Source organism: Meles meles, chromosome 19 (assembly GCF_922984935.1).
Source record: "Meles meles chromosome 19, mMelMel3.1 paternal haplotype, whole genome shotgun sequence".
Taxonomy (NCBI): domain Eukaryota; kingdom Metazoa; phylum Chordata; class Mammalia; order Carnivora; family Mustelidae; genus Meles; species Meles meles.
Window position 1 is genome coordinate 51600523 of NC_060084.1, and position 17217 is coordinate 51617739.

Genomic DNA, 17217 nt, shown 5'->3' on the forward strand with positions numbered 1-17217 from the left:
CTCACAGGGAGAAAGGAGGAACTAGGTCCAGCCTTGTGAATGGCTGAGTTGACTTCTTGGTCTGAATTCTCCGATCGCAGAGCAGAATGTTCCACTTAGCAGAACTGGTATTATTCCAGGAGAGGAAAGAGCTCCTGAGTTGTCCATTTCTTCCCAAGGCCGAATGAGTGGTTGATGGGCACAATTCCCATGTACCCCTCCCCCTCCTTTCTGGCATAACCAATTATTTCTGTAGTAAAATGGGCACTCAAGCCACCCGTTGTTGGACAGAATCGCTGCCTTGGAAAGAGGGGTGGCGTCACCAGTTACTGAACAGAGTTCCCGTGCTGGTTTCCGTCTTTGGTCTTCACGTGCTGGTCACTGTTGTCTATGGGTGTTGAGGCCGGGCTCACCTGCCTTGAGACCGGAAGGCTGAAACTCCTCGTGGACAGTGTGGACGTCAGCGAGTTCATGACCGGCAGGCTGAACCAGGAAGAGCTCTGGCTGCTCAAGGGCAAGCTGAACAGCCACGAGTTCAGGTTCAGCCCCCGAGCCAAGGACAGGCTGCGCCTCTTGGGGGGGCTGTCTTTGTTTCCTTCCTGGGACTTCATGCCGTGCTTAGGCCAAGGCTTGGGGGGCACCAAGGGCATCTTTTTGGACTGTAGCTTTTCGAAGGGGTCAGAAGCAATGTGGTCCTGGAGGTACCACCAGTGTTGAAGCGGGTAGATGGGGACCGGCAGGAAGGCGAGGACGCTGAGGAAGGTGACCCAGCTCAGTGCACCCTGCAGGTAGGGCTCTTTCACCTCCTGGCTCTGCGGGCAGAGAGAAGGGGGTGGGGCGGAGGAGGAGGGGGCTGGTAGTGGATTTCAATCCATGTGAGGATGGAGATCAGGTTCCCTAGGGGCTGGGAAGCTGGCGAAAGGGTCCTTGGGGACAGAAGGAGCCCAGACCTAGGGTCCTGTGGAATGGGAGATCAGAGGAGGGGTGTCCAGAATGGGGGCAGGAGGTCAGGGAGGGGGATCTCACCATACTGCTGTTCCAGGCAATGTAGTAGGGGGGTTCCGTCTGGTAGAGCTGCATGAGGCTGATGGTGGTCAGGGCCAGCAGCCCGGGTAGGGTCACGTAGCACCACAGGACAGTGAGGAAGGACCACAGCAGGCGGCCCAGATCACCGAATATTTCTTCCCTGACCCTGGGGAGGGGGTAATGGGCACAGATGTCTAGAAGGAGCCCTCCTCTGGCCACCAGGGCCTAGAGCTCTTGCAAGGGTGGGCCTGCCAGACCTCTGGTTCTCTCACCAGTTCTCAACTCATAGGGGCTACCAAGTCCTGCTGGGCCCTCCCTGAGGCTGGGCCCTGGATCTGGTCTCCTCACAGGAGCCTCCGATCCAAGTGCTGGGCTCCAGCCCTCTGCCTTCAGACTATCCCATGTCGCCCGTGGTCAGGAAAATTGAGACTCCTGCTTGCTGACTACTCTTTATGTCAGGACCCAGGTAGTTGCCCTCAGATCACTCCCTCCTGCACCCCATGCTGTTAGCTAGACTACCCCCCCTTGCTGTGGGGCGGACAGAGAGAGCAGATCATGCCCCCCCCACCCCGCCCATCCTCAGAGAACTGGGATCGGCCCCTGGCTGGGTAGACCCTAGGACATCACCTCCTAGCTCCGTAGATCCAGGCCAGGGCCACATTCTGGAAGGCCACAATGATGATGAGGGTCAGCGGGACCAGGCAATCATCAAACAAGGACATTATGTAGCTGCCAGCGTGACTGGTGAAGACGAGGCTGCCCAGAAAACCTCCCAAGCAGACAAACACTGTGGCAAAGGCAGGTTTGGCCACACTGAGGTCTATGTGCAGGGGTGGGCCAGGGGTCAAAATGAGCCCAGGAGATTGGGATGGCCTTGGGGAGAAGGGTGAGAATCCATAGTACCTGATAGCAGCTTGGGATACCTCCTGAAGATGGAGATGGAGTTCTGGAGGGGATAAGAAATGCCTTCCAAGATCCTTATCAAGGTGTTCAGCCCTGTGATGACCAGGGTCAAGAAGAAGAGGATGGCCCAGAAAGAGGCACCAGGGAACAAGGAGACGGCTTGGGAGAAGGCTGCGAATGCCAGGCCGGGGCCCTCCATGAACTGTGGGGGAGAAGGGCTCTCAGGCAGTGGTGGGTCTGGATGGGGGGAATGGTGCAGTGATTGATTAGCAATGTCTGTGTCAGGCAGAGGAAAGACACCTAGACGGGTGGGCAGATGGCAGAATGCTGAGTGTTTGCTGGGCTGCCTGAGCTTTACTTCCCAGGGCCTCAGTCTCCTCCTCTAACAGACTGGGATCCTATGGTTGATGTGAGAATTAAAGTCAAGTGACCACTTAGCAAAAACCCTGATACATACGCAGTGGTGGTGGAGACATGACTCTGTTGCCTGCCTCCAGCAATGCATGGGGTGGCCCCAGAGGGCACTGGGGAAGGACACGTCAGGAAGCACCCTCCTGCCCCTGCAAACACACCTTTCCCTTCTGCGTCTTGATGCTGCAGGATGGGGAGAAGCGGATGATCTGGTTCTGGAGGTGCTGAGGGAGGCGGCTGATCCACTCCAGGTAGTCCAGGGGGGGCAGGAGCAGGATGTCCTCTGGGGGCTTGGCATCCTGAGGCAGGACGCCCCTTTTTATCAGTCTCATCATCTTTGAGACACTCCTGAAAAGTAGCAGAGGCCAGGAAAGATGGGGACTAGGCTGGCCCCTTTCTCTGTACAAAGCGGGGCAACTGGGGACTGGAGAGGAAAGCGAGCGGCCCGAGGTGAGCGCAGCTGGTTAACAAGGGTCTGGAAGCTCACCACATGGATGTGGGGTGAACTGCCCTGGTTGTCCCCCTAAGGGACAGAAGCTCCTTCTGTAGTAGCTAAGATTCCTCAGTGTTATGGGTTGAAAACTGTTCCCCTGCCCCGGCTAAATTCTTATGTTCAAGTCCTAACAGCCCCGCCCCACCCCACCACCGCTACTTGAAAATGTGAAATTATTTGGAAATAGGTTGTTACAGAGGTAATTAAAGATGAGATCATCCTGGGCGGCCCTGGACCCAATATGACTGGTGTGCTCATAGAAAGGGGGAAAGTTGGGCACAAACACACAGGGAGAAGCCCACGTGAGGATGAAGGCAGACACCTACAAGCCAAGGAACACCAGATTGCCAGCAAAGCACCAGAAGAGGCATGGGACAGATTCTCCACCATCGTCCTCAGAAAGAACCAACTCTGCCAATACATTGGTCTCAGACTTCTGCCTCAGAACTGTGAGAGGACAGATTTTGGGTTTGGCCATGCAGTCTGTGGGACTTTGTGGTGACAGCCCTAAGAATGAATACACTCAGAATCTCTCTTTTTGGACCTCGGGCTTGGAGTGCTGCGATAATCAAACCCACTCACAATCCTCTCCTCAACCAGCAGAGAAAAGTCTGTTTCAACTTTTCCCTCCAAGTCTGAATTTCACTCTTTCTTTCATGCCTTCAGCTACTCTCATGTGTTTGACTAAAAACATTAAATATGGATATTTCTCTGTAAAAAAAAGAAATATATGGGTTTTTCAAAAAAGATTTTATTTACTTATATGACAGAGAGAGAGAGAACACAAGTAGGGGGCGTGGTCGACGGAGAAACAGGTTCCCCGCTGAGCAGGGAGCCTGATACAGGGAGTCGATCCCAGGACTCCGGGCTCATGACCTGAGCTGAAGGCAGATGCTCACCTGCCTGAGCCCCCAAAATGTATGTTTTGTGTGTCATCACTTGAGTGTCATTGTGTTTTGGTTTTCTGTTTCTTACTTTTCTTCCCTCAGTTTTTCTGGCAATATCTCTATATTGCTGAGTGTATGTCTGGTTTGTTGTTCTGGACTGCTGCCCTCTGCTGCATTTGCAACTCGCATTTTATACTCTATTCCCCAAATAATGACCCCACTCCCTGAGATGACAAACTGTCACAATAACCATCCATTAGCAGGGTTTTTGTAAGGACTTCTCTAGGATACACACTTGGGAATGGGGATCACTGAGCCATAAATACTGTGCTTGCTTAATTTAAGGAAATGCTAACAGATCCTCAGCTGTCCTCTGTTCTCCTGATTAGAAAACACTAATAAAGCATGCCTCCACCCTTCCTTACCTAAAGAGAGAGTAACCTACAGCCTTGCTACTCTAAGTAGAAGCTCCATGGAGGGGCAGCATCACCTGGGAACGTGTTAGAAATGCAGAATCTTGGGGCACCTGGGTGGCTCAGTCATTAAGTGGCTACCTTTGGCTCAGGTCATGATCCCAGGGTCCTGGGATCGAGCCCCACATTGGGCTCTCTGCTCAGCAGGAAGCCTGCTTCTCCCTCTCCCATTCCTTCTGCTTGTGTTCCCTCTCTCTGTGTCTCTCTCTGTCAAATCAATTTAAAAAAATCTTCAAAAAAGATGCAGAATCGAGGGAGGAGTCAAGATGGCGGAGAAGTAGCAGGCTGAGACTACATCAGGTAGCAGGAGATCAGCTAGATAGCTTATCTAAACATTGCAAACACCTGCAAATCCAACGGGAGATCGAAGAGAAGAAGAACAGCAATTCTTCAGAAAGAAGAAACAGAAAATTAACCACTTTCTGAAAGGTAGGACTGGCGGAGAAGTGAATCCAAACGACGGGAAGATAGACCACGGGGGGGAGGGGCCGGCTCCCGGCAAGCGGCGGAGCAACGGAGCACAAAATCAGGACTTTTTTTTTTTTTAAGATTTTATTTATTTGACAGAGATCACAAGTAGGCAGAGCAGCAGGCAGAGAGAAAGGGGAAGCAGGCTCCCCGCCGAGCAGAAAGCCCGATGTGGGGCTTGATCCCAGGACCCTGAGATCATGACCTGAGCCTAAGGCAGAGGCCTAGTCTACTGAGCCACTCAGGCGCCCCCAAAATCAGGACTTTTAAAAGTCTGTTCCACTGAGGGACATTGCTCCAGAGGCTAAACCGGGGTGAAGCCCACATGGGGTCAGCATGGCCCCAGGTCCCGCAGGGTCACAGAAGGATCGGGGGTGTCGGAGTGTCGTAGAGCTCACAGGTATTAGAACGGGGAAGCTGGCTACAGAGACAGAACCAAGGACTGAGCTCTCAGCTCGGGGTTACCTTGAACTGGTCGCGGGCTGGGTGAGCTCGGAGCGCGGCTGGAGGCCGGGGATAAGGGAGTGATTGGGCGCTGTTCTCTGGGGGCACACTGAGAAGTGGGGCCCCAGGCTCTCGGCTTCTCCGGGCCAGAGACTGGGAGGTCGCCATTTTCATTCCCGTCCTCCGGAACTCTACGGAAAGCGTTCAGGGAACAAAAGCTCCCGAAAGCGAACCCAAGTGGATTACTTAGTCCAGCCCTCGGTAAGGGTGGTGCAATAACGCCTCAGGCAAAGACACTTGAGAGCCACTACAACAGGCCCCTTCCCCAGAAGATCAACAAAAAAATCCAGCCAGGACGAAGTTCATCTATCAAGGAAAGCAGGTTCAATACCTAGGCCAGCAGCGGAATTCCAGAGGAGGAGAAAGCAAAGCACAGAACTCATGGCTTTCTCCCCATGATTCTTTAGTCTTGCAGTTAATTTAATTTTTTTTTCTTTTTCAATTTTTTTCTTTCTTTTTTCTTCTTCTGCTAAATTTTTAAAAACTTTTACCTTTTTCTTTTTTAACGTTTTTTTAAACTAGTTTATCTTATATATATTTTTCTTTCTTTTTTATATTTTTTCTTTGTTTTCTTTTTTAAATTTTTTTCTTTTTTTTTCCTGAACCTCTTTTTATCCCCTTTCTCTCCTCCACGAATTGGGGTCTCTTCTGATTTGGTTAAAGCGCATTTTTTGGGGGTCTTTGCCACCCTTTTAGTATTTTACTTGCTCCTTCATATACTTTTTTTTTTAATATTTTATTTATTTATTTGACACAGAGAGAGAGAGATCACAAGTAGAGCAGCAGACAGAGAGAGAGGGGGAAGCAGGCTCCCTGTGGAGCAGAGAGCCCGATGCGGGACTTGATCCCAGGACCCTGAGACCATGACCCGAGCTGAAGGCAGTGGCTTAACCCACTGAGCCACCCAGGCGCCCTCCTTCATATACTCTTATCTGGACAAAATGACAAGGCAGAAAAATTCACCACAAAAAAAAGAACAAGAGGCAGTACCGAAGGCTAGGGACCTAATCAATACAGACATTGGTAATATGTTAGATCTAGAGTTCAGAACGACAATTCTGAAGGTTCTAGCTGGGCTTGAGAAAGGCATGGAAGATATTAGAGAAACCCTCTCTGGAGATATAAAAGCACTTTCTGAAGAAATAAACTAAAATCTAACCAAGTAGAAATTTAAAAAGCTATTAATGAGGTGCAATAAAAAATGGAGGTTCTCACTTCTAGGATAAATGAGGCAGAAGAAAGAATTAGTGATATAGAAGACCAAATGACAGAGAATAAAGAAGCTGAGCAAAAGAGGGACAAACAGCTACTGGACCATGAGGGGAGAATTCGAGAGATAAGTGACACCATCAGACGTAACAACACTAGAATAATTGGGATTCCAGAAGAAGAAGAAAGAGAGAGGGGAGCAGAAGGTATATCGGAGAGAATTATTGGAGAGAATTTCCATAATATGGCAAAGGGAACAAGCATCAAATCCAGGAGGTGCAGAGAACCCCCCTCAAAATCAACAAGAATAGGTCCACACCCCGTCACCTAATAGTAAAATTTACAAGTCTTAGTGACAAAGAGAAAATCCTGAAAGCAGCCCGAGAAAAGAAGTCTGTAACATACAATGGTAAAAATATTAGATTGGCAGCAGACTTATCCACAGAGACCTGGCAGGTCAGAAAGAGCTGGCATGATATATTTAGAGCACTAAATGAGAAAAACATGCAGCCAAGAATACTATATCCAGCTAGGCTCTCATTGAAAATAGAAGGAGAGATAAAAAGCTTCCAGGACAACAAAAACTGAAAGAATTTGCAAGCACCAAACCAGCTCTACAGGAAATATTGAAAGGGGTCCTCTAAGCAAAGAGAGACCCTAAAAGTAGTAGATCAGAAAGATATAGAGACAATATACAGTAACAGTCACCTTACAGGCAATATAATGGCACTAAATTCATATCTCTCAATAGTTACCCTGAATGGTAATGGGCTAAATGCCCCAATCAAAAGACACAGGGTATCAGAATGGATAAAAAAACAAAACCCATCTATATGTTGCCTACAAGAAACTCATCTTAGACGTGAAGACACCTCCAGATTTAAAGTGAGGGGGTGGAAAACAATTTACCATGTTAATGGGCATCAGAAGAAAGCTGGGGTGGCAATCCTTATAACAGATCAATTAGATTTTAAGCCAAAGACTATAATAAGAGATGAGGAAGGACACTATATTATACTCAAAGGGTCTGTCCAACAAGAAGATCTAACAATTTTAAATATCTATGCCCCTAACGTGGGAGCAGCCAACTATATAAACCAATTAATAACAAAATCAAAGAAACACATCAATAATAATACAGTAATAGTAGGGGACTTTAACACTCCCCTCACTGAAATGGACAGATCATCCAAGCAAAAGATCAACAAGGAAATAAAGACCTTAAATAACACACTGGACCAGATGGACATCACGGATATATTCAGAACATTTCATCCCAAAGCAACAGAATGTATATTCAAGTGCACATGGAACATTCTCCAGAATAGATCACATCCTGGGTCACAAATCAGGTCTCAACTGGTATCAAAAGATTAGGATCATTCCCTGCATATTTTCAGACCACAATGCTCTGAAGCTAGAACTCAATCACAAGAGGAAATTTGAAAAGAACCCAAATACATGGAAACTAAACAGCATCCTTCTAAAGAATGAATGGGTCAACCAGGAAATTAAAGAAGAACTGAAAAAATTCATGGAAACAAATGATAATGAAAACACAAAAATTCAAAATCTGTTGGATGCAACAAAGGCAGTTCTGAGAGGAAAATATATAGCAGTACAAGCCTTTCTCAAGAAACAAGAAAGGTCTCAAGTACACAACCTAACCCTACACCTAAAGGAGCTGGAGGAAGAACAAGAAAGAAACCCTAAACCCAGCAGGAGAAGAGAAATCATAAAGATCAGAGCAGAAATCAATGAAATAGAAACCAAACAAAAACAAAAACAAAAACAAAAAAACAATAGAACAAATCAACGAAACTAGGAGCTGGTTCTTTGAAAGAATTAATAAGATTGATAAACCCCTGGCCAGACTTATCAAAAAGAAAAGAGAAAGGACCCAAATAAATAAAATCATGAATGAAAGAGGAGAGATCACAACTAACACCAAAGAAATACAGACAATTATAAGAACATACTATGAGCAACTCTACGCCAACAAATCTGACAATCTGGAAGAAATGGATGCATTCCTAGAGACATATAAACTACCACAACTGAACCAGGAAGAAACAGGAAACCTGAACAGGCCCATAACCAGTAAGGAGTTGATGGGCATCAACTAAGGATGACTTGAAACAGTCATCAAAAATCTCCAAACAAAAGCCCAGGGCCAGAGGCTTCCCAGGGGAATTCTACCAAACATTTAAAGAAGAACTAATTCCTATTCTCCTGAAACTGTTCCAAAAAATAGAAATGGAAGGAAAACTTCCAAACTCATTTTATGAGGCCAGCATCACCTTGATCCCAAAACCAGACAAGGATCCCACCAAAAAAGAGAACTACAGACCAATATCCTTGATGAACACAGATGCAAAAATTCTCACCAAAATACTAGCCAATAGGATTCAACAGTACATTAAAAGGATTATTCACCACGACCAAGTGGGATTTATTCCAGGGCTGCAAGGTTGGTTCAACATCCGCAAATCAACCAATGTGATACAACACATTAATAAAAGAAAGAATAAGGACCATATGATACTCTCAATAGATGCTGAAAAAGCATTTGACAAAGTACAGCATCCCTTCCTGATCAAAACTCTTCAAAGTGTAGGGATAGAGGGCACATACCTCAATATTATCAAAGCCATCTATGAAAAACCCACCACAAATATCATTCTCAATGGAGAAAAACTGAAAGCTTTTCTGTTAAGGTCAGAAACACAGCAGGGATGTCCATTACCACCACTGCTATTCAACATAGTACTAAAAGTCTTAGCCTCAGCAATCAGACAACAAAAAGAAATTAAAGGCATCCAAATCATCAAAGAAGAAGTCAAACTATCACTCTTCTCAGATGATATGATATTATATGTGGAAAACCCAAAAGACTCCACTCCAAAACTGCTAGAACTTGTACAGGAATTCAGTAAAGTGTCAGGATATAAAATCAATGCACAGAAATCAGTTGCATTTCTGTACACCAACAAGACAGAAGAAAGAGAAATTAAGAAGTCAATCCCATTTACAATTGCACCCAAAACTATACCTAGGAATAAACCTAACCAAAGAATCTATATGCAGAAAACTATAAAGTACTCATGAAAGAAATTGAGGAAGACACAAATGGAAAAATGTTCCGTGCTCCTGGATTGGAAGAATAAATATTGTGAAAATGTCTATGCTACCTAAAGCAATCTACACATTTAATGCAATCCCTATCAAAATACCATCCATTTTTTTTCAAAGAAATGGAACAAATAATCCTAAAATTTATGTGGAACCAGAAAAGACCTTGAAGAGCCAAAGGAATATTAAGAAAGAAAGCCAAAGTTGGTGGCATCACAATTCCGGACTTCAAGCTCTATTACAAAGCTGTCATCATCAAGACAGCATGGTACTGGCACAAAAACAGACACATAGATCAATGGAACAGAATAGAGAGCCCAGAAATAGACCCTCAACTCTATGGTCAACTAATCTTCGACAAAGCAGGAAAGAATGTCCAATGGAAAAAAGACAGCCTCTTCAATAAATGGTGCTGGGTAAATTGGACAGCCACATGCAGAAAAATGAAATTGGACCATTTTCTTAGACCACACATGAAAATAGACTCAAAACGGATGAAGGACCTCAATGTGAGAAAGGAATCCATCAAAATCCTTGAGGAGAATACAGGCGGCAACCTCTTCGACCTCAGCCACTGCAACATCCTCCTAGGAACATCAGCAAAGGCAAGGGAAGCAAGGGCAAAAATGAACTATTGGGATTTCATCAAGATCAAAAACTTTTGCACAGCAAAGGAAACAGTTAACAAAACCAAAAGACAACTGACAGAATGGGAGAAGATATTTGCAAACGACATATCAGATAAAAGGCTAGTGTCCAAAATCTATAAGGAACTTAGCAAACTCAACACCCAAAGAACAAACAATCCAATCAAGAAATGGGAAGAGGACATGAACAGACATTTCTGCAAAGAAGACATCCAGATGGCCAACAGAAACATGAAAAAGTGCTCCACATCACTCGGCATCAGGGAAATACAAATCAAAACCACAATGAGATATCACCTCACACCAGTCAGATGGCTAAAATTAACAAGTCAGGAAATGACAGATGCTGGCAAGGATGCGGAGAAAGGGGAACCCTCCTACACTGTTGGTGGGAATGCAAGCTGGTGCAACCACTCTGGAAAACAGCATGGAGGTTCCTCAAAATATTGAAAATAGATCTACCCTATGACCCAGCAATTGCACTACTGGGTATTTACCCTAAAGATACAAACGTAGTGATCCGAAGGGGCATGTGCACCTGAATGTTTATAGCAGCAATGTCTACAATAGCCAAACTATGGAAAGAACCTAGATGTTCATCAACAGATGAATGGATAAAGAAGATGTGGTATATATATACAATGGAATACTATGCAGCCATCAAAAGAAATGAAATCTTGCCATTTGCAACGACGTGGATGGAACTAGAGGGTATCATGCTTAGTGAAATAAGTCAATCGGAGAAAGACAACTATCATATGATCTCCCTGATATGAGGACGTGGAGATGCAACATGGGGGGTTAGGGGGATAGGAGAAGAATAAACGAAACAAGATGGGATTGGGAGGGAGATAAACCATAAGTGACTCTTAATCTCACAAAACAAACTGAGGGTTGCTGGGGGGAGGGGGGTTGGGAGAGAGGGAGGGGGGTTATGGACATTGGGGAAGGTATGTGCTATGGCAAGTGCTGTGAAGTGTGTAAACCTAGCAATTCACAGACCTGTACCCCAGGGATAAAAATACATTATATGTTTATAAAAAAAATAAGAAATAAATAAAAAATTTTTTTAAAAATGCAAAATCTTGGGTACATCCCAGACTTACTGACTGATCTAATACTAATTCATAATACCCACTGAAGTTTGACAAGCTCTATATAATGAAGGGCGAGGGGCTCATGTGGCAGTTCTTCTAAGGCTGCACTAACATGATAGCCACTAGGCACATAGGGCCATGTTAACTAAAACTAATAAAGATGATAAAAATGAGCCCACCTGGGTGGCTCACCACTTAAGCATCTGCCATCAGCTCAGGTCATGATCCCAGGGTCCTGGGATTGACCACTGCATCAGGCTCCCTGCGTGGCAGGGAGTCTGTTTCTCCCTCTACCCCTCTCCCCAGCTTGTGGTCTCTCTCAAATAGATAGATAAAAATTTTAAAAATGATATAAATTGAAAAATTCAGGTCTTTGGTCGCATTTGCATTTTTTGGCCACGTTCACCACATTTCGAATGCTCTGGCTACTTGTGGCTGGTGTCTACGACACTGGATAGTGCAGGTATAGGAAGTTTCTGGCATCACAAAGAGTTCTACTGGACAGTGCTGCCTGAAGAGGTAATGGTTCTCATTGGAATCAACCAGAAACTTTTTAAAAAAACCAACTAAGTTCTTATTGAGCTGTATCAGAGATAATAAAAAGCACAAATATTAAATATTCACTTCAGTGAGTATTGACAAGTCACCCAATCGAGATAAAGAATATATCCATCACTCCACAGAATTACTTTGGGACCCTTTCCAGGGCATTCGCTCCATTCCAGAGGCCACTACGGATTTCCATCACTGCACATTCATTTTGCCTACTCCTAGATTTCATATAGATTCAGACAGTGTGTACTCTTTTCTGTCTGGCTTGTTACATTCAGTATAACGTCTGACATTCATCCATGTCGGTGCGTGCATCAACAGTTCATTCATTTTTATTTGTACTCCATTTGTTGAATGAATGTATTAAGGTTTGTTATCTGCTCATCTCCTGACAGACATTTGGGTTGCCTGGAGTTGTGGCCATTACAAATAAAGCTGAAGATTTCCTCCCCTAATTCTCTCTCCTCTCCTCACTTCCTGCAATTCCAATTATACATCTATTAGTCCTCAAGGTCACTGGGGTTCTTCTTCAGTTTTTCTCATTCTTCTTGTCCTTTAGTCCTTTACTTTGTAGAACTTCTATTAACCCCATCCTCAAATTAACTGATCCTTTATTCTGTTTGTTCCAATCTAAACTAAATACATCCAGTGAAACTTTGTCTTCATCTACTTTTGACTTCTAGAATTTCCATGTGGTCCTTTTCTAGATTTTCTGTATCTTCCCTAAAAGATCTCCATGGCTTCCATTGTATTAATCTTTTCTCTTAAATTCCTTAACATATTTAAAATGGCTGTTTAATGTTCTTGTCTGCTGATTCTAATGTCTGGATGGTCCTTGGGTCTTCTTTTTTCTCTTGGCTATGGATTGTATTTTCCTGGGTTTTGGAATGTCTTGAGGGTTTTAATTCCATGTTGGACACTGTGTAGAGAACAACATGTTATTTGTTTTATTTTGTGTAGTCTCAACACATTTAAGCCTTTTATTCCAGGAGGCAGCTGGATGAGGGCTATTTATCTAGAGTTTTCTAAGTACAGAGGCAAGCTGGAGTGGGGGGCAGTTTTAATTAGTTGAGTTTTTTCTCTGTCTTCAAATGGGATCAAGGAGGTCTCACTTTGCCCTCGAGCCATCCCTCCAACTTTCTGCATGACCCCCTCCTCCTGGCAAGGACTAATTTCTTTGATGTTGTCATTATTTGGATTAGAGTGGGCTGGATTGTTAACTGTAGATGTTTTTCATTTATCTATGCATTCAGCTCCAGTGGGCCCACAGATCTGAGCACCATGAGACCATGGATAGCTCATCTGCTTGCTAGCCCTGTCTCTGTTGCAGCTTCTGCCACTTCTCCAAAACAATTCCTAGGTATAGAGAGGAAAACTATTGGGTCGAGCAATTTATTTGTTGGGGGTTCATTGTGATTCCAAGAACTACTGACAGCGCATACTATGATAAAATGCTTGCCTGATTTCTTATCTGTGCAAAGTCTCTCCATCCATGACAGGCCTGTGCCTCCAGCCACGTGTCCCCAGGTCAGGCATTTACCCCCAGGTAAAAAGGCATTCATGGCTCTTTGCTCACTTATGATGAACTCATCACTCTCCAGTATTTAGTTCATTAAATCTCCTTTGTGTACACTGCTCTTCAGTAATGTTACAGGAAAGTATTAGGGTGGTTTTTTCTTCTTCCATTTTTAACATTGCTGTATCAAGGAAGCATGGACTTTTGCAGCCTTCAACATCCTAAGTGGAAGAGAAACTCTACCTTGGAGATTTAAAAAAAAAATCCCGGTGCCTGAATGCACCCCAAATTAAGTAAATCAGAATCTCTGGAAGTGAGACTCAGGTGTATAAGTGTTTTCTAAGGCTCCCCACATGAGTCCAACATGCAGCTTAGGCAAGTAACTTAACCACTGATTGTGGCTCAGAATTCTGTAACAACCTCCTTTGTGAGTTAAATAATTGATTTTGAAATCTTCTTTACACCATTTGCAATTTATGGAAGGCTTTGAACAGTCTTGTCTCTGGGACTGTTTTCTTACCTATAAAGTGCTGGCTATTGGAATATTATAATTTGCCAGTTTTCTCTGAGAATATGTTATTATTACAACTATTATGATTGTTGTCATTATCAATATTATTGGAGAGGTCTGAGTCTGAAGGCCCATGAAGCTGGGGAATCACTAAGGGAAGGAGACCCCCTGTTGGACATACAAGGCTGTAATTACTCACTTTTCAACACAGGTGGGGCCACTGGTGGTGGCCCAGAACCCCAGCACAATGAAGATGATGGATGTGACCAGCAATGAGGTCCCCAGATTGACCAGGGCCATCAAGGAGGCCACCTGGATATAGTTGTCTTCTCCAGCCTTGTAGGAGGAGAAGTTGATGGTGGTGCCCATGCCCAGGCCCAGGGAATAGACCACATGGCCTCCTGCCTGACGCCACAGGTCCAGCGAGGTCCAGGCTGAGAGCTGTGGATGGGGATGAGAAAGAGAGAGAGAGAGAGAGACACGTTTGGGGGTGAGCTTCGGAGTGGACCCACCAGTGAACTGGAAGAGGGATGATCTGGGGTAAAGAGCATAGGGTTGAGGAACAGGCTGGGGGCAGGAAGGAAGACGTCAGAGAAGGAGAGTCACTGAAGGACTGGGTTGGGGGAGGGACAGGGTTTGGAGACCCCGGCCTTACCTCTGTGGTCACCATACGTCTGAGGCTGGCAATGGCACCCTCCAAGAAGAGACTTTGGATGAGGAAGCAGAAGAGGATGATGCAGGGAAGGAACACCGTGAAAACCAGGATCTGGCCAGGTGGGTCAGGACAGAAACCAGAAGTTAGGAGAAGCAGGGATGCGGGAGGTTCAGAGGGAGGCACTAACAGGGAACCCAGGTCAGCAGGAGGAGAGATGGGCATGAGCTGGCTTAAGGTGGTCTGGTGGAACAGGAGGGAGCTGTAGGAGGATTGTTCTAGGGAGACAACAGTGTTGTTGGGGGGAACAACTGCCAATAAGCTGCTCCGAAGTGAGGGATGAGACCCCAAATAAAAATGGTTTTGAGGGCGCCTGGGTGGCTCAGTGGTTTAAGCCACTGCCTTTGGCTCAGGTCATGATCTCAGGGTCCTGGGATCAAGTCCCGCATCAGGCTCTCTGCTCAGCAGGGAGCCTGCTTCCCTCTCACTCTCTGCCTGTCTCTCTGCCTACTTGTGATCTCTCTCTGTGTCAAATAAATAAATAAATAATCTTTTAAAAAAATGGTTTTGAGTGGTGGGGTGGCTGGACGTCATGCACTCGCTGGCCTGGGTTTACGGTCTGTGCCTGAGTTAGGGCCGCATGAAACAGCGTTGCAGGTGAAGGGGGAGGAAGCCCAGCTGAGCAGAGATTTTCACACACTGAAATGAATTTTTCATGTAAGGAGAATATGATGCAGGTGCCAGGGGCATGGGCTGGAAGTATGGATTGGAAGAAAATAAATGGGGAATTCAGGACAGGAGCCGGTGGCGATCAGCTCTTTCAGGGACTAACAGGCTGTCAACGCGCAGGCAGGTACAGGATGCAAGGCTCACGGGGAGAGGCCAAGGTCTGCTCTGGAAGGTGCCCACTGCTATGCCTTGGGGGTGTGGGATGATGAGGAGCAAGCTGGGTCAGTACAAAGTTCCGTTCCGACCATGGAACGGTTCTTTGTGAGAACCATTCTTTGTGAGACAACGGGTGGCTGCCACAGCCTGGGGAGAGTACAGCGCCTTCCTCAGGACCTGGGTGGTGCAGCCCGTCCTCTAGGAGTGGGGGAGGATCACGGGGATTAGAGAAGAGGGGTCAACAGGAAGGGGCTGGACGGCGTCGGGGCAGGAAGCCGGATATTTGGATTTGCGAACGTGAAGGTAGAGGAGTCCACGGTCAGGGTGGCTCACCAGCACTGAAGTCTTTAGCCCTGTGATCATGATTAAGAAGAGGACGCACCAGGCTGCAAAGATGCCCATGGTGAGCTGCAGGACGAGGGCCTCGACCCCTTCCTCAATATGGCCTGAGGCACTCAGGGTGCTGTGGTACCAGAAGTACTGGTGGGACACCGTCCGGAGGCAAGAGAGGTCTGGGGAGCACGCAGGCGCTTAGGCACCACCTCACTCGGTGTCTTGGCCCTGCTCTTCGCTCCCTCCCCTCGGGCTCTCATTCCCCGTCTCTTGCTCCCTGGTGCCCTTGCCTCCCGTGGCCCTGCCGGTCTTCTCTCTCCCTGTCCTCACCAGTGACATTGATGGTCTTCACCAGTGGGCACTGGTTCCAGGGCAGGGAGTTATCGAAGGAGTTGCCCAGGTAGGAAATGCTCCAGGTGACGATGACGCTGTGATACAAACTTATCAAGATGCACACCTAGGGGTGGACATGGTGGGACTGAGGGACAGGAGGGACAGAGACGGGGGAGCTGGACACCACAAGGGCTGCGTGGGGATGCCTCTTGGCTGGGCCCCTCATTCACCAATATGCTAGCGTATCCTATGCCGCCCAGCCAGGGGACGAGCTGCTTCCAGACCCGGATGTTGTCCACACGCAGCCAATGCCCCATGATCATCTCCATGTACAAGAGGGGAATCCCGAACACGAAGAGCATGAAGAAGTACATCAGGATAAAGTTGCCTGAAGGAGGGAGCCGGGAGCTGTGCTCAGGCAGCCAGAAGTCCCGGCCCCCCCCCTCCTCTTCATCCCCTAGAACTCCCCCCACCCCAGGACCCAAGAGTCTGGGCTCCAAGCCTCAACACTCCTTCCCTAAACTCAGGATCCGGGCCCCTGGCCTCACCTCCTCCATTCCGATGACACAGGTAGGGGAAACGCCATATGCTGCCCAGCCCAATGGAGAAGGCCACCTGCATCAAGATGTTCTTGGTTCGTTTCGTCTGAGCAAAGTAGTTTTGGGTCTTGGTGGCCAGAATCTCCCTGGCTGTGAGCTTCCAGGACGGAAATGAGGAGTTTCTGGGTTGTGTGGAAGTCTTTTCTTCTGAGAGTTCAATGGACTCCATGACTTTCTTCTTACAGGCAGCTAACTCCTGAGGGAATCTTGGGGTCACCAAGAAGAGCAGACTTTCAGGTCTGTGTCTTAGAGACCAGCCTGTAAAAGTTCAGGACAGCAGGGTTTTAGAGCAAACAAAGGGCCAGAATTTAAGTCTTGGTCCTTCTCACTGGTTGAACAAATAACTTCATCTCTGAGACTCAGATTAGTTATTTTTTTTCCTCATCTAACGAATTGATGAATTTCAAAATATTTAATAGCTCTTACAGTGTGAGCACCAATCAGGAGGACATTCCAGCACTCGGGTTCCTCTCCTTTCTCCTTCTGGTCTATTTGGCCCAGCTAATGCACACAGGGCTCTGGGCCAGCAGTTCTCAAAACCTATCACAACCACAAAACCTCAAAACGCAAAGACTCCTGCCTTTCCATCTGCCAGCCTCACTCTTCC

The 17217-nt window shown here is 46.4% G+C and overlaps 1 protein-coding gene across 1 annotated transcript; it reads right to left on the reverse strand.

The window, feature by feature from the left end:
- Positions 1–305: 305 nt before the first annotated feature.
- LOC123930551 (orphan sodium- and chloride-dependent neurotransmitter transporter NTT5-like) lies at positions 306–16779 on the reverse strand. The gene is made up of 11 exons (XM_045986769.1): positions 16560–16779; positions 16242–16399; positions 16009–16135; positions 15679–15857; positions 14464–14574; positions 14008–14249; positions 2481–2667; positions 1909–2110; positions 1633–1825; positions 1006–1171; positions 306–791 (listed from the first exon to the last, which is right to left on the reverse strand). The coding sequence occupies exons 1-11, from the start codon at positions 16777–16779 to the stop codon at positions 306–308; spliced, it is 2271 nt and encodes a 756-aa protein (XP_045842725.1).
- Between the last annotated feature and the right edge of the window lie 438 nt (positions 16780–17217).

Excerpts from the sequence above, each read along its gene's own strand:
- LOC123930551 (XM_045986769.1), bottom strand. The coding sequence starts at position 16,779 with ATGGAGTCCATTGAACTCTCAGAAGAAAAGACTTCCACACAACCCAGA. Across the intron at positions 1,826-1,908 it reads GTATCCCAAGCTGCTATCAG|ACCTCAGTGTGGCCAAACCT; the intron begins GTACTATGGATT and ends CCCTGCACATAG. Across the intron at positions 792-1,005 it reads TTGCCTGGAACAGCAGTATG|AGCCAGGAGGTGAAAGAGCC; the intron begins GTGAGATCCCCC and ends CTCTGCCCGCAG.